This window comes from Microcaecilia unicolor, chromosome 9 (assembly GCF_901765095.1).
Source record: "Microcaecilia unicolor chromosome 9, aMicUni1.1, whole genome shotgun sequence".
Classification (NCBI taxonomy): domain Eukaryota; kingdom Metazoa; phylum Chordata; class Amphibia; order Gymnophiona; family Siphonopidae; genus Microcaecilia; species Microcaecilia unicolor.
Window position 1 is genome coordinate 180,567,071 of NC_044039.1, and position 25,913 is coordinate 180,592,983.

The following is a 25,913-nucleotide window of genomic DNA, read 5'->3' on the forward strand; positions in this document are numbered from 1 at the left end:
CTAGTGTAGGCACGTGTATTGGATGCACACAGATCCATTTTTCAGCACGCCTTTAAAAAAGGCCTCTTTTTTTTTGGCCAAAAATGGACGTGCGGCAAATAAAAATTGGCGCGCATCCATTTTGGGTCTGAGACCTTACCGCTACCCATTGACTTAGCGGTAAGGTCTCACACGTTAACCGAGTGGTAATCATCAGCGCACGTACACTGCCGATTACCGCCCATTTAGCGCCGCACATTGAAAAATACAAATGATTTTCCAGCGCTCGTATCGGACGTGTGTAAAGAATTGAATTACTGCCCAGGCCATGCGGTAGCCGGGCAGTAGTTCCAAATTGGCGCTCATTGGACGTGCATAGGAACCTACGTGGCTTAGTAAAAGGGGCCCCTAAGTTGAACTTCAACCGCACCACTTAATCTGTATATTCGGCACCACTGTCTGGATAAGTGGCAGTGCAAAAGGTACATAAAAACTATATCCTAAATCATAAACAGAACATGCTCACAAAATAGTAATTAAAGATTTCTTTCAAATTTTTGCACCTGCCATCAATACCTCCTCTTGTTTGGCTGTTAAATATGCTGTGCCAATTTTAATCACTGAAATCTCTATTTAAAAACGTGCAATGTTCATGAGCAAGTGTTGCCACACTAAATTTGTTATCTGAATCGTATAACAAGAGTCACTTATCTCAAGCAGCTATATGTCACACTCTTTAAGCTGGCTGGATTCATATTCTTCAGTCTCCAAAAACCACTGCTTCAGGGGTTGGGGATATTCCACCATCATGTACAGCAGTGCAATTACCATGCCGACACTACCTTTTTGTTATATAGTCTTATTTAGCAGCAGAATTGTGCTGTTATCTGGATGATTTTTTTCAGCCACCCTCGCTCCGTCCCTTTTTATACAGAGAGTATTGGACCATTTAATGATTTAAATAGCTCAATATTGTCCATATCATTTTTTAAATACACAGATAAGCAAGTTATTTACTCACTAGCCACTGGTGATCATATAACTCTCTTTGAATGTTGATATGTTTTATGTAAAGGTTACAAGGCCCATTCTAGGGCTGCCTAATATGTGAAGATATGTTCTCGCTATCAAATGGTTTCATTTAATTCCATTTATTAAAATGTATATACCATCAATTTGGATAAAAGTCAACCACAATATTTTAGAAAGTATAAAGTTAAAACAGTAGACTCCTTCACTGTAACAAAACACCTAGCCACCCGCCTGGGGCTACCCCGCTGCCACTTAGAGAGTCTATCCCCAGCACAGCTCAGGTTCTCCTGCACCTGCCGCCTGTGCTCTACACTAGCACCCTCCTCCCATCGACTGGGTCACAACTGCCTCTGGGCAAGTCTCCTGCTCTCAAATTATCCCCAGTGATTTCTAGGTTACTGGAGGCCACACTCCCAGTGGTCCCACAGCTCCCAGACCCAACACATAAACCACCAGGATTCTGAATCAGTCCAAATAAACAGAGGCAATAAACTGAAAGACTATTTATTGTCATAAAAATTAGAACAATGAACAGAAAAAAGTGCAATAAGCAAATAGTAACAGGTAACTGAAATATGGATCAATTATAACTTCACAAGTTATCAAATGTAACTGTTTGCAGGGTCTCAGCAAAGAGATCCCTCTCTTTTTTCTTCCTAGCTAAGACTGGAGCAAAAGCCAGTACATTGTAAAGGAAATTGAGCTCCTAAGCCAATCAGAGCCCAGAACAACAAGTTTCAAAAGAATAACTGGCCACATTACTGCAGGTCTTTTCTCTGTAACAGCGTCAAACAAAAACATACACCACCTGCTGACCAAACTAGAGAAATACACTTCAAGAAATAATACAAATATAGTCTTAAAACCCACTGTTTTGTCACACACTAAAAAAAACCTCATGAATCATCCATAACCCATCAAATGTTGCACTTACACAAGCACAGACCTAACTGTGACAGTATCAATTTAGACTATAATTCCCTTAAGCTAGTTCAGAAGGCAACGTGCTTTCATGAAACAGTGTACTAATTTTTTTTCCAAAATGCCAACAGACTTTTTTCAGATGTCAGCGCTTCCAGTAACCTGTTCCGCCTTCATAGCTAACACTGAAAATGCTCTGCTCCTCCATTTCACCAAGTGCAATAAAGCTAGGGGGAGGAAAAGTACAAAAACATCCCTGCACTGATCGAAGATATTTGTTGAGGACATAACAGTGCAAGCAACCAGCCAGTAGCTTAGGTTGCTGAAGATTCAAAGCCTTCAAAATTAGCACCAACTATTTGAATCCGTGTAACCTAGCCAAGGCAGAGCGAGCACACTTCTCTTAAGGGACTTATTACCCGCCTAATCCCTTAATAAGGTTCAAAGCGAGGTAACAAGGGCATAAATCAAAACGAGGCATGGCCATGAGTATGTCAGAGGCATTCCAAAAAGTTGCATGTGTAGTTACAGAATATGGCCTCAGTGCACTTAACTTGAACGCTGGCATTTATACCAGGTTTTGCAGGCATAAGTTTGGCACCTAAATTTATGTACGGGAATCGGCACTAAATGTGATTCTATAAAGTGTACATGCCCCTTATAGAAGTGTGCATAGTGCCGATATTTTTCAGCGCCCAGTTTTGAGTGCCATCTACTGAATCTGGTACTATGTGTTTACATCAAGCAAGGACATTGTTTTAAAAATAACATCTTATCAAAAAAAGACAGAAAGAAGGCCAACATGGTTAAAATGTGATGTGAAAACAGCAATTATTGCCAAAAGAACTCATTTCAAAATATGGAAAGTGTACACTTTTTCCAGTTTTTCTTCCTTTGGATAAAGTTAGATGCAAAGTATTATAGGTCAATTGAAAGGAGAATTTTAAAAGCAATTTGCTTGTAGGGGCAAAATTTCATAATATACTCTTTTTCAAGTATATTCAAAGCAAGAAGCATATGAGGGGAGTAGGCTGGACCAACAGATGCTTGAGGAATAGAACGGCATTAAAAAAGGCATCATATTTTCCTCAAATCATAAAATGATTTTCACACATCATAGGAAATATGGGGGGCAAAGATAACGAGGTATTAAAGAACACTTCTAAAGACTGAACCGTGTCTTTGAAAGGTAAAGGAGTAGAATTAATAGGTAACTGAGATGGAGGTGACGATTGACACCATAGAAACCAGATAGTTTCAGTCTTAGAGATGTTAAGAATCATCTTGTTTTGCGTAATCCAAGATGTAATCCGAGTAAGATTATCTGACAAAGCACACTGAAAAGAAGGATCCAAAGAATCGTGAGCAACTGAATATCATCAGCACAGATGTAAGGACTGATACTGATAGACTGAATCGAGGTTGCGAGGGGAGCCAGGATAATGTTAAATAAAATTGGGGCAAGTATAGGCCCCTGAGGAAAATCATGAGTGGAGTGGAACCTGTAAATGCAAATCGTATAGTACTGTATAGTATTAGCAGATTTATATTCTGCTTTTTTAACATAAAGCTTCTAGGTGGATTACAATCAGTAAGAACTTCCCATGCCAGAAGGCTTTACAAATAGGGCTGCCGAGAGGGGGGGCATCGGGGGGCAAGATTCCCCCGGGTCCGGCCTCCAAGTGGGGCCCAGCACCGGGGTCTGTCTGTCTCTTGCTCCTGACGGGACTTGGGTGATCGCGTCCCAACAGGAGTAGGAGAGAGAGAACTCCAGCGCTGCCCCCCCCCTTAGAGGCTAGGGAGGAGCAGACACAGGGCTTCAGGGCCCCTGATTTGGCTGGCAGGGGTCCGCAAGCCCCACCAGCAGAAGCCTTCCTCCAGCGCTGTTCCCCCCCCCCCCCCCCCCCCCCCCCAGCTCTGGACCTGGCTCAGTCTCTCGACAGCCCTGTTTACAAATGAAAAATAGTAGAAACGTTCTAATACATTATCATTACTACCTAACAAGCTAATAATATAATTACATTCTGCATTAAAATTTAATCCAACCTTTGCCTTGAAAACAAATCAGTTGTTTACCCTTTCAAAACGTTTAAAAAAAATAGGGGACACTCTTGGAAGTTGCTAATTAGCACATTTAAATCAAATCAGAGGACAACGTTTTTCACTCAGGTCCCATTTAAGCTCTATAATTTATTGCCAGAGGTTCTGGTAAAAGCAGTTAGTATATAGCTGGATTTTAAAAAGAGATTTAGGCAACTTCTTAGAAGAAAACTCCATGAACTATTATTAAGACAGACTTGGAAAAATTCACTGCTTATTCCTGGGGATGAGCAATATGAAATCTATCTACTGTTTGGTGTTATATTTAACTAGGATTGACCATTATTGGAAGAGTTCTGGGCTTGATGAACCTTTGGTCCAACCTAGTAGAGTAGTTCTACTCTAGTAGAGTCTTCCCAGTTATTGCAGTGATCTACTATATTACTATTTTATTTGGATATTTTTTTTATATGCTTTAGCATGAATTAGAATGCGAAAGTATTAAGATATTCAGTGATTCTTAACCGAATAGCACCACTGAATATAATGCTTCCTTCAATTTTGGCCTTTTTTCTAGTTGACATGTATTTAACTGCCTGAGCTCTGACAGGGATCTCCTCTGAAAAGTGGAGAGCTCCCTGTCTGAGCTGCCACTTGGTGGGGAATTGGAGCACCTCTGGGAAGAAAGCTACACCAAGCTGCAGATTGTGGCCAGGTTAATTTACAAGCTGGGTCGCTTCGATACAATTTCATCTTATATTAGAGATCTTTACTGGTTGTTAATACAACATTGTGTCAAGTTTAATATAGCCTGCCTGATTTATAAATTGATTTATGGTTTAAACGTGGAGAGTCTTACAAATCTACTTGAGATCCCTTCCTCAGGAAGTAGTTTGTGTTTCTTTATACATTGCAGTTGGGTTATCCTGTCTTACGAAATGTTAGGTTGAAGTCAGTTTACGAGGGTTCTTTCCCTTTTTAAAAATTTTTTAATTTTTAACCATTAAAATTTTTACAAGCCTACAAAAGTAATCCTCAATGAAACAAATCATTCCTTAAACCACTCATGTGCATCAAAAAACACCTCTCACACTACCTTACCTAACATCTTTCCATCTAAATCCCCATTTACCTTCAGCCTATTATCGATTGTATTTAAGATCTTGTAATGACTACATCATAATAACACTCTGTAAGCCACATTGAGCCTGCAAAAAGGTGGGATAATGTTGGGTACAAATGCAATAAATAAATAAATAAAATCTGCTCTGGCACTATCCAGTTAAAGCTAGTAATCTATAAAGGAAAGTAGGGCCTATCAGGCACTTTCCAGATGCCTAACTGGGTATTGCCACCCCTTGTGGGTTGGGTGCGGTAATGCGGGTGAGGCCCATCCTCTGTGCTGGACGTCAGAGTACTCCTTTCCACTCTAGGCCTTGGGAAAACACTCTCGGAACACTCCAGGGTTGGTAATGAAGTCAGTATTTTTTTTTATTCCCAAGGATTCACATTAAAACCTTTAAGGTATGCAATACCCTTTTATAACAAGTTCTCCTCTAGTGCAGTTTCAGTCTACAAGACATAGAGGATAGCTTCTAGCTGCCTCTCCTTGCTTCAAAGAAAAAAAAAATCCCCAAACAGAATCACATGGTCTCTGCCCCTGAGGGCTGACCAGGATCCTTATGTTGAAATCACTAGTTCGATCTCTGGAAGTTTAGCTGTAGTTTTTGGCCAATCTGGGCCTCGCTGACCCTAGGGTTTTTCTTACAGTTCCAGTTCAAATTCAGACTTTCAGCAAAATAAAAAATAAAAACCCTCTCGATAGCTGCCGCCCCTCTCTCTCCTTTTGTTCCACTGAGGAAACAATAGGGAAACAAGGGGTAGGAAGTTCACCACCTGTTATCCTTTAGTTTTCAGGACCATCCCACAACCTTCCTGGTCTGGCAACAAAGAGCAAACCAGAAAGACAAAAAAAACCTGCCTTTCTGAAAAAAATAAAAATAAAAAAAACACATGGAGGGGCATAATTGAACAAAAACATCTATCTCCATGGGCGTTTATCTCCGAGAACGGGTCCGTGAAGGGGCGGACCGAACAGTATTTTCGAAAAAAATAGACGTCCATGTTTTATTCGACAATTTGTGAGCTGGGCGTTTTTGTTTTTCAGTGATAATGGAAAATGAAAGCGCCCAGGTCAAAAACGAATAAATCCAAGGCATTTGTTCGTGGGAGGGGCCAGGAGTCGTAGTGCACTGGTCCCCCTCACATGCCAGGACACCAACCGGGCACCCTAGAGGGCACTTTTACAAAAACAAAAAAAAAGGTAAAAGAGCTCCCAGGTGCATAGCACCCTTCCCTTGGGTGTTGAGCCCCCCAAATCCCCCTCAAAACCCACCGCCCACAAGTCTACACCATTACTATAGCCCTAAGGGGTGAAGGGGGGCACCTACATGTGGGTACAGTGGGTTTGGGGGGCGGTTTGGAGGGCTCCCAGTTACCAGCTCAAGTGTAACGTGGGGGGGGGATGGGCCTGGGTCCACCTGCCTGAAGTCCACTGCACCCCCCTAATAACTGCTCCAGTGACCTGCATACTGCTGCCAGGGAGGTGGGTATGACATTTGAGGGTGAAAATAAAAAGTTGTGAAACGGCATATTTTGTGGTGGGAGGGGTTTGTGACCACTGGGGGAGTCAGGGGAGGTCATCCCCGATTCCCTCCAGTGGTCATCTGGTCATTTAGGGCAGTTTTTGGGGCCTTATTTGTGGAAAAACAGGGTCCAGGAAAAGTGCCCTAAATTCTCGCTAAAAACGCATATTTTTCTTCCATTATCGGCGAAAGGCGCCCATCTCTGATCGCCCGATAACCACGCCCCAGTTCCGCCTTCACCACACCTTCGACACGCCCCCATCAACTTTGTCCGCATCCGCAACGGAGTGCAGTTGAAAACGTCCAAATTCGGCTTTCGATTATACCGCTTTATTCGTTTTTGTGAGATAAACGTCTATCTCCCGATTTGGGTCGCAATATAGACGTTTTTCTTTTTCAATTATAAGCTGGATAGTGGCCAAAACAAACAAGGTCCACTTCCTGAGAAACAAATCTTTACAAGTCAATGCCCATACTTTATGTCACCAGTTCAAACAGTGCAAACAAACCAGTTCCAATTCCTGAGAGCCAGTCCTTTCTAAATCCATGTCCATGCCTTTCTGGCACAGGCTCAAACCATGGGCCATAGAACAGCCACAGCCTAGGGAAACAGAAGCTCTCCTGACCCAGAGCTACTGGATGCTGTCTCCTGCTTCTCCCCCGGAACGTTTTCTGGGCTAAGCACTAACCCACATGTACCTGGAGCACCCCTCCTCTTTCCTATCCCTTATTGGCTCCCTGCCCTTTCCACTACCCTCCCCAGAGTGTCTGCTTTAGAACTGCCATGAGGTGTAGGGATTGGATAGCCCCTGGTGACCCCTCCCCCTCTGGAGAAGTGTTTACTTTCCCTAGAGGCAAGCAGCTACCTGGCTTTTCCAGGTAGAGAGATTTATTTAGTTACTTACTTACTTATTTATTTATTTATTTATTTATGCATTCTTATACCCCACTATTATCCAAAAACAAGTTTCAGTTCCAAGTGGCTTACATTTTGCAGTTTACAGTTTAATGTAGTTACAGTAGATTTTTGCAGGCAAGATTTGGGGAACATCGATATCTTATGTGTTTGGTCATATTTTAAACGAGGTAGGATTTAAAGAGGTTGGAATTCGGTAGCTTATGTGGTTAACTATAGAATGTTTTGAAGAGATAGGTTTTCAGTTCTTTTCTAAATTGAAGGTAGTTAGTGATGCTTCTCGTTGCCTTTGGTATTGAGTTCCGCTATTTGGAGCCCAGGTAGCTGAAACCTGCTGTGTAGATGGTTTTGTAGGTGAAATTTCTGCAGTTGGGTAGGTGGAGTAGGTATCCTCTGGTTTATGGGCTTGCATTCCTTGGGGACAGTTCGACCATGTCTATCATATACTCAGGCGCCATGTCAAATAGTATCTTGAAAATGAGGGTGCTCACTTTGAAAAATAGTCTTTTCTTGATAGGCAGCCAGTGTAGTGTTTTGAATAGTGGAGTTGCCCTTTCATATTTCAACTTCTTGAATATCAGTCTTGCTGCCGTATTCCGAACAGTTTGCAACAGTTTTAATGTGGTTTCCTTATATCCTATGTATGCTGCATTACAGTAGTCTAGCTTTGATAGTACCGTCGATTGTACTATTATCCAGAATGCTTGTCTAGTGAAGTATTCCTCTCAGCTTCCATAGTGTTCTGAACATTTTGCAGATGGCTGATATTTGTTTGTCCAGTGTTAGATGTTTATCGAGAATAATCCCCAGTATCTTCAGTTGTGTTTCGATTCAATATGTTTGCCGATTTATTGTGAAATTTTGGTAGGGTGTGGGGTTGTGTGGGCTGGATAGAACCAGGAATTTGGTTTTGTCTTCATTTAGTTTGAGTTTGAAGGTTGATGCCCAGTTTTCCATGTGGTCTAGGCCTGTTTGCACATTGTCCTGTATTTCTGTGAAAACTTTTGTTGCAAGGTATGTAGATGGTGACATTGTCTGCATATATGAATGGGTTGAAGCCCATTTGTTCCAGTCCGAGTGGTGCCATCATTACATTGAACAGTGTTGATGATATTGGTGATCCCTGTGGTACTCCACATCCAGGGGTCCAAGATTCTGACATTTGGTTGTTCATCTTTACAATGATAGGATCTGCTCTTTAAGAAACCATTGAACCATGCTGCCACTGCTCCGCTGATTCCCATGTTGTTGAGCAGAGTCATTAGTGTTATGTGATCTACTAAGTCGAATACACTTGATATATCAAATTCTAGTAGTAGTATGTTTTGTCCTTCGCATAGTAGGCTTCTGTACTTTGTTAGCAAGATGGTTATGACCGTTTCTGTACTGTGTTGTGGTCTGAAACCTGATTGGGATTTGTGAAGGATTGAGTATTGTGTTAAGTATTCCATTAGTTGCTGTGCTACTAGGCTTTCCATCGTTTTGGTCAGTAGTGGTATTGAGGCCACTGGTCTGTAGTTTTGGATGTCACTGACCTTGCTGGTTATGAGAGAGATTTTCTTGCACCGCCTCCACTGCATGCAGGTCTATCTCAGGACCAGGTTTGAGAACCACTGCTCAAGGGCATTTAAATTAATTCCTTCTTAGAGAACTGGTCAGTTTCCTATAAGTGCTCGAATACAGGCAATGTTTCCTCTAAGGAGTGGCCTGGTGTGTGTAAATTTTTTTTAATGTGAGCAACAAGTTTTAAAAACCAACAATTTTTGAATGCTGATATCAGGAATGCATTTCTGTTTATAGCACAAAAAAAACCATTTTTGTGAGCAACCATGTAAAAATCTGTGAGCGACGTTCCTAAAACGTATGAGCATTCGCCTATGCGCTCCACTTAGAGGGAATATTGGATACAGGTTCTGACTTCTGCTCCCCTCCCCATTGGACTTGGTGAGACCTTCCCAAAGGATCACAGTATGTGTTTGTGTATGCGCGTTGACATATAAGTGCAAGCAGTTACAGCAGCTCTATGGCTGCGTAAGTGCTCCTGTCAGAGATACGCACCCTACCCGTGCTCCGCCTATGCAAACATGCCTCTTGCAAGTATGCACTATGTAAGTCAAGCACATATTTACAGAATATCATATATTCTGCACGTATGTGTGCAGATATATGCATAGGTGCCAAATTTTTGCACTCATTAGGCATGAAAATATTTTAAATGATAGCGCTTAGGTGCAAATTTGGCATGTGTGTTACAGAATTACATGGTGCATCCTATGTAACAAGGCAGTCCAGGGGTGGAGCCAGAAATTTTCTGAGCACCCCAGATAATCAGTGCTGGTGCCTGGAAAGCTAACTGGGCACATTAGAGCATATGTAATGCTGCTATCCAGGTGCAACACTGAATATTGCCTGAACCCAGATAACTTTCTGGCACCACCAAACACTTGGATTTTCAGTGTTGGTACAAAGGGGCCGGCACTGAATATCAGGGTCTGCCTTAGCAGCGGCCAGCCGGCTGAATAATGCCCTCTCTCTGCTTTATGTAACTGTACTAATCTCTTACATTGAGAAAAAGAAGAAGAAGAAGCCACAGATCTATGGAATTTTATATTTTATGGCTTCATTTTCTCTTTTCATAATTCTTTAGGATTTCCACGAAAGAAGCCAGGCACTCCTACTGTGGCTAGGAAGTGCAGAAAATAGAAGATGCAAAGCACAGATCACAGATCCCAGCGTTGACCCCCACATTATATTGGAGGGACAAAGGGAATTAATGGTATGTAGCACAAGTTGCATATTACCTCTTGGTTTGAGTGTCTGCAATGATAAATTTAGCAACAAAACAACAGTTTAGTGCACATATACAAATAGAACTCAGGTTTTAAGAATGAATTTGCTGGTCTGTCTTACAATAGAGTTAAGGGATAGATTTTTAGCAAAGGGCCCCGCCTCTGATTCAGCTCCTAAATCTTCAGGTGGTCTCCATACCAGCATTGGCCTCGCCTTCACCTATGCCTGCCCTCGAGGAGTGGTTCCAGGATCCTGGATTGGCGTGATGTCAAGGTATTGAGGATGTCGATGCCGACTATAGTGCAGCTCCAGCCCATCCTGGAGACTGATGCCCTGTCTGTTGGCCATTCGGCAACACCAGTGCCTCATAGCACATTGGAGCCTGCACCAACCAATGTGGTGCTCCTTCCAGCCCTTCAGAGGAGGAAGTGACCCTGGAATCCAGGAAGGGGGACCCATACCTTGGAACTCTTGCCCAGAACACGGTCATCTGTCCAGTGGTGCAAGGCAGACACAGACATTCCACGAGGAGTACTTTGCTGAGTTGGATACGGACCACTCTTGAGGTTCTGATGTACAGCCAGAGGACCTGTTGGAGGAGGGATCCCTTGGCCTACCTTCAGAAACATCTTTGCCACAAGAAGAAAGTCTTCCCCAGAGGGGCTTTCTTTTGTTAACTTTAAGGGAGATGTATGAAGCCATCCCATTAAATTTGGAAATTGAAGACGAGCTCATGGCTGAAATGTTGGATGTCCTTGATTGACTCCCCTCCTAAGGAAGATGTGACAGTGCCCATTCACAACATCCTTAAGACTTGCACAGATGAGAAATTGGGAGAGCCCTCTCTCTGCACAGGTTGCTCCAAAGAAAGCAGATTCTATGTATACAATCCAGAAGGTTCCCAGATTCAAGAAGCTGCAGATTCCTCACCATTCCACGGTAGTCGAATCTGCTCTCAAAAGAGCCAGAAGCTCGAGGACCCATGCCTCAGCTCCCCTAGGCCGGGAAGCTCACATTTTGGAGTCTTTTGGGAGGAAAGTCTTTCAAGGCTGTATACTCATTTCCCATATCAAGTCTTACCAGCTCTATATTAGCATATACTTGAACTTGGTGCACAGTGTGCTGGAGTTTGTGGACACTCTGTCTCCTGAGAAGGCTGAGGAACTCCATCAGCTCGGGCAACTTTGATGCTTTTGATGTGGCGTCCAGGCTTTATGCCATAGGTATTGGCATGCACAGACTCTCATGGCTGCATGTATCAGACCTGGAACTAGCGGTTCAAGAAAAGTTAGCAGGTATCCCTTGCCGAGGTGGCAGGTTTTTTTTGAGGACAAGGAAGTTGCTGACCTCATTAAGAAGAGAACTGATTCCATTACATCCCTGTCTTAACCTCTCCTTCTGTGGCCTCCACTATTCAGCGGTTTTTGGGCGCCAGTCATAAGGGTTCCTACTACTCTCAAAGGTCTATGTTCATTTCCTCAACTCACTCAACCCACTCTCCCCAGCAGACTCAGGCCTCACACTCCCATTCTCGGCAACAGAGGCCCCCAAAGTCCTAATCAACTCCCCAGTGAAAGCAAGGAGCAAGCTTTTGACTGTTTCCAGCGGAGCATAACCAACATAAAAGTACCTGTCCTGGACAACCTGCCAGTCGGAGGGAGGATACATTTTTTCAAGAAAGGTGGTCCATTGTAACCTCAAACTGGTGGGTTCTTCAAATAGTCCAGGTGGGTTACACCCTCAATTGGGATGTAATTCAGACCCCTCCAAATTGCCCACTAAGAACAAAATTCAGCTCCCGGCATCAGAAAGTGCTTACTGCAGCAGAACTCTTCCCTTTTATTTATAAGAATTTAAATTTACAAGCAATAAAATAACTTGCCAGAAATACAGAGAAAGTAATATACAAGAATTATTTCAATCAGGTAATTCTAGACTCTTCCTTAGACCACAAAATAGGGAGAGTGAAACAAGACAAGGAGATCAATTAAACAACAGTAAACAGAAAAAAACGTGGTATTAACCTGATTATCCCCAGTTATTATTTATCTGAATCATTATTCCACATTGATCGTCTGGTTGGCTTCTTCAAACCCAAAACGGTGTATATACAATTTATTTCATTGGAAACATACTTATTGTCCAATATTAGTAGAAATAATACACCTAATTCCATTTTTTCTCTGTTAAAACCAGAAATTGTTTAACAATGCGAACACTTGAGTCTCTAATCCAATTCCCACTGATTAAGGTAATCCCAGTTTCACAGGCTTCACTCCTTTTGAATTAATATTACTAAGTAATAATTTATATTACTAAGAGGAATCATTACAAAGGAAAATAACAAAATTTTCAGGAAATATTTCTGAGGAAATCTTTAGGAGTCATACCTGGAACTCTGGGAAAACAACAATCTCAATATTAATCATCTGTAATAATATTCATTTTGTTCAAATTTCTGGCCTGTTATCATTTTCAAAATCTTAACAGTTTCCTACTCCTGTAGAACTTCATTTGCTGTATCAATTTTTCTTTCTCAAAGGGTTCGATTAGGTTATCCATGTAGCTCACTAATAAGATCATATCTGAAGCAAAGTTATTTACTACTACCGTTAGGTCCTGGAGTGCCTTCCAGATGATATTCAATGTAACCTCCACGGGAGCCAAGAACTCCAAGCTGATAACTCTTACAGGTTTAGGAGTGGCACCACCGACTCGGGTTCAGCATGGACTCCTAACTCACTCCTCCACTCCTTTGGACATGGTGGTTAAATGATTCAGGAGCGATGAAGTTGTTTCCAGGTCCAAGAACATCGACACTCCTTCGCTGGTGCTAATCAAAGGACTCACCAACCCAGTCTTCTGTGGGCAGCTCGTCGTGCAGCGGTCCCACACTTGCTGCACAGGGGACAAAACTCTGGCCATCGGCGGCTGACCCCCGATTGTCCCCTTCCTCTCAGTTAAGGTAACTGCAATTGCAGGAGGAAATTTCAAGTAAACAAAGACAGAACTTCAGAGGACAGCTGGGCCATTGAGCGTACGAGCTTCAGGTCGCCATCTTTCCACTCTCCCTAGTTTGGGACATGTCTGGTTTCTCCTTAGAGGCCTGTCTGATATGGGTAACCCTTAAGCATAGCCCTCTGAGTCATTGAAACACAGAAGCCCCTCCACCACCTTGCGGTGGTGTCCCTTGAAGGGGAACTCTTCCCTTTTAAAGGCCTTTCAGTCAAACCCATTCCACCAGGAGAAGAAGGGAAGGTGTTCTATTCCAAGTCCTTCCTCATGCCCAAAAGGTCTAGGATGGGACAAAATCCCCCTGTTAAAGGCCCTGAACAAATATCTGCTCAAAGAAAAGTTCAAGATGATTTCCTTGGGCACCTTCTTCCTATGATTCAGGAAAACAATTGGCTATGCTTGCTGGACTTAAAAGATGCTTACACCCATATCTAGGTACGTCCCAATCACAGGATTTGGGGAAACATCAGTACCAGTAACACATTCTGCCTCATTCCACCCCCAGAGTGTTTACAAAATGTACTCCCAGTCTGCGTAGCGATGCTGCGACCACTGCTAGACATGTGTTTCCCTATCTGGATGACTGGCTAGTGAAGAGCACATTGGATAGTTGATTATGAACCCTAGTAGTTCCAACACCCAAATAGTTCTCTGCATTGATTCTTGAGCACCTTCCCTCAAAGTCCCACCTGCTCCCAGTCCAGTAATTGGAGTACACTGGAGCCCTGCTAGGCACAGTTCAGGCTCGAGCCTACTTTCCTCAAGTAAAGACAGATGCACTTATTTGCATCTCTCATCAGGTTTGCAGCAGCCAGCAGATCACAGCTTGGCAGATGTTGAAGTTGTTAGGCCACATAGCCTCCACTGTGTATGTCCATGGCACACCTCCATTTTTTAGGTACCCAGTGGACCCTAGCTTCCCAATGGTGTCAAGCTTTGGGGAATCTGAAGGATATCATTTCAGTCACCCGATTTGCAACAATCCTTTCTCTAGTGGACAATTCGAACCAATTTGACTTGGGGACTTTCATTCCAAATTCCTCCTCCCCAGAAAATTCTAACCACAGATGCATCCAACCTGGCATGGAGTATTCATGTAGATGGGCTGCACACCCAGGGTCACTGGTCCACTCAGGATATTCAGCTTCACATCAATCTCCTGCAGCAGCGGACAATATGGAGCACTCTGAAGCAGGGGCGTATCTGCGTGGGGCCTCAGGGGCCTGGGCCCCCGCAGATTTCGCCCTGGACCCCCCTACCGCTGCCAACCCTCCCCCTCCGTTGCTCGCCTACCTTCGCTGGCGGGGGACCCCAACCCCCGCCAGCCGAGGTCCGCGTCCTCCTGCCGCTGCCGGCTGCCTTTGGTCCTTTAATTCTTCCATTGAAGCTGGCGCCGACGAAAGTTTCTTTTGAGTCTGACGTCGCTGCACGTTGTACGTGCAGGACGTCAGACTCAGAAATTGTTTCTGAGTCTGACGTCCTGCACGTACAACGTGCAACGTGCAGCGACGTCAGATTCAAAAGAAACTTTTTCGTCGGCGCCAGCTTCAATGGAAGAATGAAAGGACCAAAGGCAGCCGGCAGCGGCAGGAGGACGCGGACCTCGGCTGGCGGGGGTTGGGGTCCCCCGCCAGCGAAGGTAGGCGAGCAGCGGAGGGGGAGGGTTAGCAATGGCAGCGGCTGGGGGGAGGGGGATCGGCAATGGCGGCGGCGGCGGGGGGGGGGGGGGGGCTATAATGTGCCCCCCCTCTCTGGCCCTGGCCCCCCCTACCGCCGCAGTTCAGATACGCCCCTGCTCTGAAGGCTTTCAGAGATTGGCTGTTGAACTAAATAGTACATAGCAACCCATTCCAACGGACAATCTCAACAAGCAGGGGGGTATGGGACCCCACCCCTTCTGTCAGAAAGCTGTAGGGATATGGCATGGTAGGGATATGCCATATCAGAAAGCTGTAGGGATATGCCACATAATTGGCAGGCAAGGACAACAGTCTGACAGACAGAGCAGGATGATGCAGCCACATGAGTGGTCTCTCAACATGGACGTTGCCCAAAAGATCTTCCCAGAGAGTGAAGCACCACCTTGGTGGATCTCTTTGCCACTCATCTCTACAACAAGGTCCCTCAGTACTGCTCCAGGCTCAGATCATATGGCAGGCTAGCATCGAATACCTTCCTCCTCAATTGGGGACAGGGTCTCCTATATGTGTATCCTCCCATCCCTCTGGTAGTGAAGACTCAGCGGAAACATTTTGAACATCAGCCTGTCTTGGACAGGGAGCCAATGCAAATCTCTCAATAAGGGGGTGTTTGCAAAATACAACTGCTAGGCTGATATTTAAAGCCCAAAAATTGATACAGTGTTTGTAGATGTTTTAGCATTTTTTCAGGGATAACAATATTTAACAAATTACAATAATCTAGGTGAGGTAATATTAATATCTGAGCAATGAGTGAAAAAGAATTTTCTAATTTGAACTCTAGAGGCAGGTTTTACCAACCACATCCTGTGAGATGTAAATTCAGACATTCTCTCAATTACTGTGCAGCTGGATGACAGAGTGTTATTCAGCTCCATCAGGGAGTATTTTAAACTTTCACTCTGTGTGGCTACATGCAGATCCTGAGAGGATGCCTAGGGTGAGTGTCTGTTGGCTTCTTGCCCATTGGAAGTCTCATGGTGGGGTAAGTCCACTGTTTGGCTTTCCTCTTCTCTATGAGAGGCAACAACAAGAATGATAATGAAAAGAAGAAGCCATCAGAGCACATATGATACCATCTTGACAGTCCCCCCAACTGGCTTTCTTCTAATGCAGCAAAGTGAGCAAATAAGGATAAGTATGCTTCACAGGAGTGAGAGGTCAGCCAAGGGAATTCTTTAATATTAACATGGCAGTATGTACTTAAAGGATAAAAGACCAGATCATTTCAGGTGGATTTGTTGGGAAAACTGAGGATAAATGAGGTACCTTGACTGTTAAATTGAAAGTGTGGCTTGTGGGAGGTCAGTATGCAAACTGATTTATCCACATAAATCGTTTACACTGAAAATTCAGAGCTGGACAATGTTGGTAGTTCTTTTCAAAGCCTTACTTGTGATTTACACATCTGAACACCAATATTTACACATGTATCTAGGTTATATGTAGAAAATCTGATTCTACAAAGCCAGTATTTACACATGCAAATCTGAATTACAGTCACATGCCAAGGGGGCTTGGACAGAATCAAAATCTACACGTGTATTCCCCGTTCCAAAAAGGGAATACATGTAGATGCTCCCAAATACGTTTAGGTCTTTTTTAAGTGCTTGTTTTGGGCAGCCCTTCACAGAAGAGATTAAGGGAGATCTTGTCCTTAATCTTCCATTATTAATCACTCCTCAAAATCAAAGGTACAGCAAGATTGTGGCTTCTGTACATAGGGGCTCTTTTACTTGCTCGTTAATGGCTCGTTAAGTTTAGTGCATCTGGCCCAGAGTCTGGGTGGAGCTGGGATTTACCTGGTTAGCAGCGATTTTCAGTCCAGTAAATGGATACGCACCCAGATAAAATTAGGCCTGGGCAAGTCACTTAACCCCAGTGGTGTGCTGGAGCAGGCTCTCAAAGGCTCGCAAGAGCCGGTTGTTAAGTTTTTAAGAATTTTGGGAGCCGGTTGTTAAAGTAGAGCCCTCCATGGCTACTTTAACAACTGGCTCCCAAAATGTAGGCTTGGGCCTCCTGCTGAATTCTCTTTTACTTTGCTGGTGGGGATGCTGAGCCCTGCAGCCAAGTAAATAGACTGCTGCTGCTCCCCACTCCTTGTTTCCAGCTCTGAGCAGCAGGCTGGGACTTCTCAAGCATGTGAGAGAAGTTCCAGCATGCTGCTCAGAGCAAGACGTTGGGAGTGCTGGCAGTCCATTTATTGGCTGCCAGCAAAGGTATGCCTAGCATGCCCGCACAAAGGGAGGGAGGAGAGAGAGGCAAGTGCTCCCCCCCCCCGCCACCCCTGGCCCTTCCAACCGCAGAGCTGGCTACGTCCGGAGAAAGAGCCTGTTGTTAAAAATTTACCAGCACACCCCTGCTTAACCCTCCATTGCCCCAGGTATTAAAACTTAGATTGTGAGCCCACTAGGGACAGAAAAAGTACCTGCATATAATATAGGTAAACTGCTTTTGTTGTATCCACAGAAATACAGTACATCAAATCCATGACCCTTTATTCCTGCTTTATACAGGGGAGCATCATCACCTCCTTTTTTTTCCCTACTGTTCTCTGTCTATGCACCCAAGCATCCTTAGAGCTTTCACTGTTGACTTTCTTACCTGTTTGACCACCTTAAGATCATCACATACGATCATACCCAGTAACTATTTACAGTTCTTTCCTCCTCTCTCTAGACATAGATGAAAATACAATTAATGGTTACTTTAATTCCGTTGGATGGTTAAATCTACTTACCACATTGGTGAGGGTCTTTCAGACACACAGTTGTTCCTATTGACAGATGTTAAACATATATCAGTGTTTATTTATTATTCACTTACAATTTCCCCAACCTCCAGATGCGAGCAGGTGGATCTAGTAGATAAGATGGTAATAAATAGTAAATTAGTATACCCTTCAGCCCTGTATAGATGAAACAGGGCACCTGGTTGTTGTAACAGAAACACAAAGTTAACCACCTTCTTCTTTCCTTTAGGATTTTGTAGGGGTGGACAGATTCCCCATTCCTGTCCACTTAAACAAAACTTCAACTGTTTTAGTTCTGTTTTTAGTTGGGATAGCAGGGAGTGCACCTAAATACTCGGGAGAGAAGGTTCTGGTGGCAGTGTAGTCATTCCCTCTAACATGGTAAGGCCCTCCCAGGCTTCTACCAACTTCCAGCACCTTCTAAACTGTAAGAACTTTCCTATACCAGAGCTTTCTATAGACTAGCTGGAGCCTTTCCCAACAGGTGCAGGGCGTACAGAGTTCAGCAAGAGGTTGGAATAAAATGCAGGCACCTCTCTCCTGTTGGCTAACTGACTTCTCCCTACTAAAGCTAGCAATAGGGGCACTGACACTAACATGACCTTTTGGGAACAGCAGTGAGAAATTTAGGCAGATTTAACCTGCTGACTCATTCATGGTGTTACAACCATATTGCAGATTTTGGTTTCATCCACAAAGAGGCAAACCTTACCAAACAGCCCTTCAGCAATATTGCTTACAAAAATGTTAACAAGAACCAACCCAAGAACCAAATCTTGCGGCACACCACTGGTAACATCCCTTTTCTCAGAGTGAATGCCATTTACTACTACCCTCTGTAATCTTCTACTCAATCAGTTCCTAACCCAGTCAGTCACTTTAGGGCCTAAACCGAGGGCACTCAGTTTATTTGTTGTCTATGCAGAACCATGTCAAAAGCTTTGCAAATATCTAAATTACATCACATCTAACACTCGATCCAACTCTCTGGTCACCGAGTCAAATAAATTAATCAGATTTATCTGACAAAACATGCCTCTAGTGAACCATATTGCCTCAGGTCTTGTTATCCATTGGATTCCAGAAACTTTAATGAAAACACTTTTAAAACAGGGAAAAGTAATTTACTTAGCACAGAAGTCAAACTTACTGATCTGTTGTTCCCAACCATAGGCGTAGTTTGACTGTTTCATTTGGGGGGGCAAAGAATGGGCGGAGCATATTAGCATATCATTTGCATATATAAATATGCAAATGAATATGCTAATATGGAGGAAGGAAATGAAATTTACAGGCAAAATATCACAGATGCACATTTCAAAATGCTGACACATTTCAATTAATAAATTATGAATAAAATACTTTTATTTACCTTTGTTGTCTGATCATTTAGTTTTTCTATTCGCTTTGATCCCAGTGTCTTCTGTTTTATGCAGTGTCTTCTTTCCAGTAGGCTTCCCTCTGCTCCCCACCCTCCCAGTCCCATCCATCTCTTGCTCCTTCCCTCTGCTCCCCAACCCTCCCAGTTCCATCCATCTTCTGTTCCTTCCCTCTGCTCACCATCCCTCCGTCCCATCCATCTTCTGCTCCTTCCCTCTGCTGTGCCTGACCTCTCCCAATCCCATCCATCTCCTGGTCCATCCCTCTGCTCCCCACCCCTCGCAGTCACATCCATCTCTTGCTCCTTCCCTCTGCTTCCCACCCCTCCCAGTCCCATTCATCTCCTGCTCCTTCCCTCTGCTTCCCACCCCACCCAGTCCCATCCATCTCCTGCTCCTTCCCTCTGCTTCCCACCCCACCCAGTCCCATCCATCTCCTGCTCCTTCCCTCTGCTTCCCACCCCTCCCAGTCCCATTCATCTCCTGCTCCTTCCCTCTGCTCCCCACCCCTCCCAGTCCCATTCATCTCCTGCTCCTTCCCACCCCTCCCAGTCCCATCCATCTCCTGCTCCTTCCCTCTGCTTCCCACCCCTCCCAGTCCCATTCATTTCTTGCTCCTTCCCTCTGCTTCCCACCCCTCCCAGTCCCATCCATCTTCCCTCTGCTCCCCCCCCCCCCCCCCGAGGTCCAAGGTGGTGACTCCGTTTACCCCCTCGCTTCCTCCCTCCCTCCCTCCGGTGCAGGCAACAGTCTTCAGCTTTTCCAGCGTTCCTGGCAGCGGTAGCGATGTACACGCTGCCTTCGGTCTGCCCCGGAAGCCTTCTCTTCAAGTTCCTGTTCCCACCTATGCGGGAACAGGAACTTGAAGAGAAGGCTTCGGGGCAGAGCCAAAGGCAGCGTGTACAACGCTACCGCTGCCAGGAACGCTGGAAGACTGCTGCCTGCGCCGGAGGGAGGAAGAGAGAGGGGTAGACGGACACGCTCCTCTCCGTCTGCTTGGCTTCCCTGCCCTCTCTGTCTGCGTCCCGCCCGAAAGGAAATGACATCAGAGGAAGGCGGTACGCAGATAGAGAGGGTAGGGAAGCCAAGCGGACCGAGAGGAGCGCGTGCCTGCATGTGGTTTTTTTTTTTTTTTTTAACTAATGGCACGGCGGCGCCTCGCGTCATTTCCCCCCTCGCCCCCCCAGTCTACGCCTATGTTCCCAACCTCTTCTTTACTTCTGCTTTTGTGGAGAGGAACCACATCTGCCCTTCTCCAGCCCTCCAGGACCACTCCCAACTCTAGAGAAGCATTGAAAAGGTCAGCCAGTGAAGCCACTAGAACTTCCCTAAGTTTCTTCAGTACCTTCGGATATATTTATTTATTTATTTATTTATTTATTTATTTACTGCATTTGTATCCCACATTTTCCCACCTATTTGCAGGCTCAATGTGGCTTACAGAGTTTTGTTATGTCATAGTCATTACAAGATGTCAGATTGGTAGTGTACAGAGTTTTATTATGGCATATTCATTATAGGTAAGTCAGGGTTAAGTAAGTGAAAAGATAAGGAAGGTTTTAGGAAGGAGAGTATAGAAGATGGACTGTCAAAGCTGGTGGATTCGTAGGTATTTTGTAGGTTATGGGTTCTCTTTGTATGCCTTGTTGAAGAGATGTGTCTTCAGAGATTTACGCAATTTCGTTATTTCGGCAGTAGTTTTCAAGGCAGTTGGTAATGTATTCCACAGCTTCGTGCTCATGTAAGAGAAGGTGGTGGAGTATATCAGCTTGTATTTTAGTCCTTTACAGCTGGAGAAGTATAGGTTCAGAAATTTGCAGGATGATCTTTTGGCATTTCTGGGAGGAAGGTCCACGAGGTTTAGCATGTAGATTGGTGCGTCTGCGTGAATGATTTTGTGTACCATCGTGCAGATCTTGAACGCAATGCGTTCCATGAGTGGGAGCCAGTGAAGTTTCTCTCTTAGGGGTTTTGCACTTTCATATTTAGTTTTTCCAAATATGAGTCTGGCGGCAGTGTTCTGGGCTGTTTGGAGTTTTTTGGTAGTTTGTTCTTTACAGCCCACGTATAGTGCGTTGCAGTAATCCAGATGACTTATTACCATTGATTGTACTAGGGTGCGGAAGATGTATCTCGGGAAGAAAGGTTTTACTCTTTTGAGTTTCCACATGGAGTGAAACATCTTTTTCGTTGTATTCTTCACATGGGCTTCGAGTGTGAGGTTTCGATCAATGGTAACTCCCAGAATTTGTTACATTTGTATCCCACATTTTCCCACCTATTTGCAGGCTTAATGTGGCTTACATAGTACCATAGAGGCGATATATGCCATCTGACCCCATCATTTTGTCATCCTCACGAACACAGTGTTCTGAAAAACATTCAGGGTTTACTTACATTCCTATTTGTGCTTGTCTTCTGGGGTCTTCCTCCTAGCCCTTTATTTGTGAACACAGAACATAAATATTTGTTAAGCAATTCTTCCTTATCTTTATCAGCTTCTGCATATTCTTCTCCTTCACCTTTGAGTATCACAATGCTACTTTTGCATTTCCTCCTATCACTAACATATCTTTAAAAAAATGCCTTGTCTTCCCCCCTTCCCCCAATATACCATATTGGCAAATTTTTCTTCCCTTTGCATCTTTACTTTACAGACTGCTCTACCAGCTTCTCTTAGCATCCGCAGGAACTACAAATAATTCACGCGGGAGTACTTACCTTCTCCTATTTAACAGACTCTAGGTGCTTCCGCATTAACCCAGGATTAACCAGTTAGCATGTGGTAATGTAAAGATACTAGATAATTAGCACTTCCATGCCCACTCTCCGCCATGACACAGCCACTCAAAAAAATATTTTTAAAATAGTTTAAGTGTGAGTACCATGCACAAGCAGGGAAATTACTGCAAGATGCTTTAACATATCCTGTGGTAATCCTTGTCTAGAGCACTGAGCCCACTTTAGGGCTTAACTCACCTTAGTAAAACTGCCCCTTAATTAGGAGCATTTACACATGTGGAGGGGCATAATCGAACGGGGCAACCATATCTAAGGGAGTCCATCTCTAAAGACGTTCCGGCGAAGGGGCGGGGAAACCTGTATTATCGAAACAAGATGGACGTCCATCTTTTGTTTCGATAATATGGTCGGGGACGCCCAAATCTCAACATTTAGGTCGACCTTAGAGATGGTCGACCTAAATGTTGAGATGGTCGTCCCTGGTTTTCGGCCATAATGGAAACCGAGGACGCCCATCTCAGAAATGACCAAAGCCAAGCCATTTGGTCATGGGAGGAGCCAGCATTCATATTGCACTGGTCCTCCTCACATGCCAGGACACCAACCGGGCACCCTAGGGGGCACTGCAGTGGACTTCACAAATTGCTCCCAGGTGCATAGCTCCCTTGCCTTTGGTGCTGAGTCCCCCAAAACCCACTCCCCACAACTGTACACCATTACCACAGCCTCCAGCAATTTAACGACTTTGAATAACTTTGTGTCATCAGCAAATTTAATTACCTCACTAGTTACTCCCATCTCTAGGTCATTTATAAATATGTTAAAAAGCAGCGGTCCCAGCACAGACCCCTGGGGAACCCCACTAACTAGCCTTCTCCATTGAGAATACTGTCCATTTAACCCTACTCTCTGTTTTCTATCTTTTAACCAGTTTTTAATCCACAATAGAAAAGTACCTCCTATCCCATGACTCTCCAATTTCCTCTGGAGTCTTTCTTGAGGTACTTTGTCAAACGCCTTCTGAAAATCCAGATACACAATATCAACTGGCTCACCTTTATCCACATGTTTATTCACCCCTTCAAAGAAATGTAGTAGATTGGTGAGGCAAGATTTCCCTTCACTAAATCCATGTTGACTTTGTCTCATTAATCCATGCTTTTGAATATGCTCTGTAATTTTGTTCTTAATAATAGTCTCTACCATTTTGCCCGGCACCGACGTCAGACTCACCAGTCTATAATTTCCCAGATCTCCTCTGGAACCTTTTTTAAAAATTGGTGTTATATTGGCCACCCTCCAATCTTCCTGTACCACGCTCGATTTTAAGGATAAATTACATATTACTAACAATAGCTCCGCAAGCTCATTTTTCAGTTCTATCTGGGATGAATACCATCCGGTCCAGGAGATTTGCTACTCTTCAGTTTATAGAACTGCCCCATTACATCCTCCAGGTTTACCGTGAAGTCATTAAGTTTCTCCGACTCGTCAGCTTCGAATACCATTTCCAGCACCGGTATCCCACCCAAATCTTCCTCGGTGAAGACCGAAGCAAAGAATTCATTTAATCTCTCCGCTACGTGTTTGTCTTCCCTGATCATTTGCCTCCAACGCAATCTTTTTTTCAAAGTCCCTCTTAGCCTTCCTTATCAGCGCTTTGCATTTGACTTGACATTCCTTATGCTGTTTCTTATTATTTTCAGTCGGTTCGTTCTTCCATTTTCTGAAGGATTTTCTTTTAGCTCTTATAGCTTCCTTCACCTCACTTTTTAACCACGCCGGCTGTCATTTGGTCTTCCGTCCTCTTTTTTTTTACTACGCGGAATATATTTGGCCTGGGCTTCCAGGATGGTGTTTTTGAACAGCATCCATGCCTGATGTAAATTTTTGACCCTCGCAGCCGCTCCAAGTTTTTTTTCACCGTTCTTCTCATGTTATCATAGTCTCCTTTTTTAAAGTTAAACGCTAACGTATTTGATTTCCTATATATACTTACTTCAAAGCTAATATCAAATCCGATCATATTATGATCACTGTTATCAAGTGGCCCCAGCACCATTACCTCCCGCACCAGATCATGCGCTCCACTAAGGACTAGGTCTATCATCGGCTCCTGTACCAGCTGCTCCATAAAGCTGTCCTTGATTTCATCAAGGAATTTTACCTCCCTAGCATGCCCCGATGTTACATTTACCCAGTCAATATCGAGGTAATTGAAATCACCCATTATTATTGTGTTGCCCAGTTTGTTTGCGTCCCTAATTTCCTTTAACATTTCTGCATCTGTCTGTTCATCCTGGCCAGGTAGATGGTAGTATACTCCTATCACTATCCTTTTCCCCTTTACACATGGAAATTCAATCCACAGTGATTCCAAGAAGTGTTTTGTTTCCTGCAGAATTTTCAATCTATTTGATTCAAAGCTCTCGTTAATATACAATGCTACTCCTCCACCAATTCGATCCACCCTATCACTACGATATAATTTGTACCCCGGTATGACAGTGTCCCACTGGTTATCCTCCTTCCACCAGGTCTCAGAGATGCTGCTTATATCTAATTTTTCATTTAGTCCAATATATTCTAACTCTCCCATCTTATTTATTAGGCTCCTGGCATTCGCATATAGACATTTCAAACTATGTGCTGTGATACAAAGTTCCCAAAGCACAAAGCAAAATAGCATTCACTTACCAGAGAAATGTCCTCTTCTCTCGGAACTTCTCAGAAAGAAAGTTCAGTGGAACCTTTCCTCTTTATATTATTATTTCTTACTTTTGTATCCCATTTGTTACTTCTGCTTTTGTGGAGAGGAACCACATCTGCCCCTCTCCAGTCCTCCAGCACCACTCCCAACTCTAGAGAAGCATTGAAAAGGTCAGCCAGTGAAGCCACTAGAACTTCCCTAAGTTTCTTCAGTACCTTCAGATATATTTATTTATTTATTTATTACATTTGTATCCCGTATTTTCCCACCTTTTTGCAGGCTCAATGTGGCTTACATATAACCATTAACGGCATTAGCCGTTTCCGGTCCGAACAAATACATGGTATGAATGAATGCAAAGTGATATTGTGGTAGAATGAGGTACATGTAGTTTTGAATCTAAGGCGCCTTTTTTAAACAGGCTCTTTGAAGCTGACTCAGCAACCTATGCAAGTATTCTACTTCTCCACACCTTAATTAACACTTAATTGAGGTCGCTGGATGTGCTACCTCTCCAGCAGCCAAGGAACAGAAAATAACTGCCTTTTAGAACAAGAGTTTTTTGCTGTTTAGTTTCTACCTCTAGAAAAGGTTTCAGTTTAAAACTATGGGAAAATGCCTATTTATAGAGAAAATTTCAGTTTAAAACTATGGGGAAAGGATTTATACACTATGGCAGTGGTTGGCAAACTCATTAGTCAACAGAGCCAAATATCAACAGTACAACGATTGAAATTTCTTTTGAGAGCCAAATTTTTTCAACTTGAACTATATAGGTAGGTACATTGTTATTAACTTAATTAGGGTACTCCTAAGCTGGCCTTTGCTAAAAACTCAGTCCTGGCCAGCATTGTGCAGTAGGACTGAACTCACTCAGTTGTCTTGGCTATTTCAAAGTGCAAGGAACTTGTGCAAACAGTTTCTACCATTCACTACTTTTAATAGAATTACAGCATTAAAACTAACCATTCAAGGAAACTGTATAACTCCACCCCCACCCCACGCAGCATGAGTTTGAGGTGCACTGCTACCCAGCCCCTCCCCCACCTGCCCACCACCCTCAGCTCCACAACAGCCCTCCTCTCTCCATTCCTGCCGGCCGTGGCCACCCAGGGTTTAAACCTTACCTTTTTATTTTAAGTCGCAGCGACCGACTGCTCACTTCCAGGCTCCAGCTTTTCCTTTCCCGCTCAGTGACTCCCGCCTGCCCTCACGGAAACAGGAAGGCGGAGCATTGAGCGGGAAGTGAAAGGCTGGAGGAGGTGAGCCGTCAGCCCGTCGCTGCAACTTAA

General features: G+C 43.9%; 1 protein-coding gene across 1 annotated transcript in view; it reads left to right on the top strand.

Annotated features, from left to right (window-relative positions):
• Positions 1-25,913, top strand: part of LOC115477722 (nesprin-2-like) — a 359,728-nt gene that overhangs the window by 317,234 nt on the left and 16,581 nt on the right. The window contains exon 76 of the mRNA XM_030214775.1: positions 10,181-10,309. Coding sequence (XP_030070635.1) covers positions 10,181-10,309 — 129 coding nt within the window. The remainder of the gene's footprint in view (positions 1-10,180; positions 10,310-25,913) is intronic.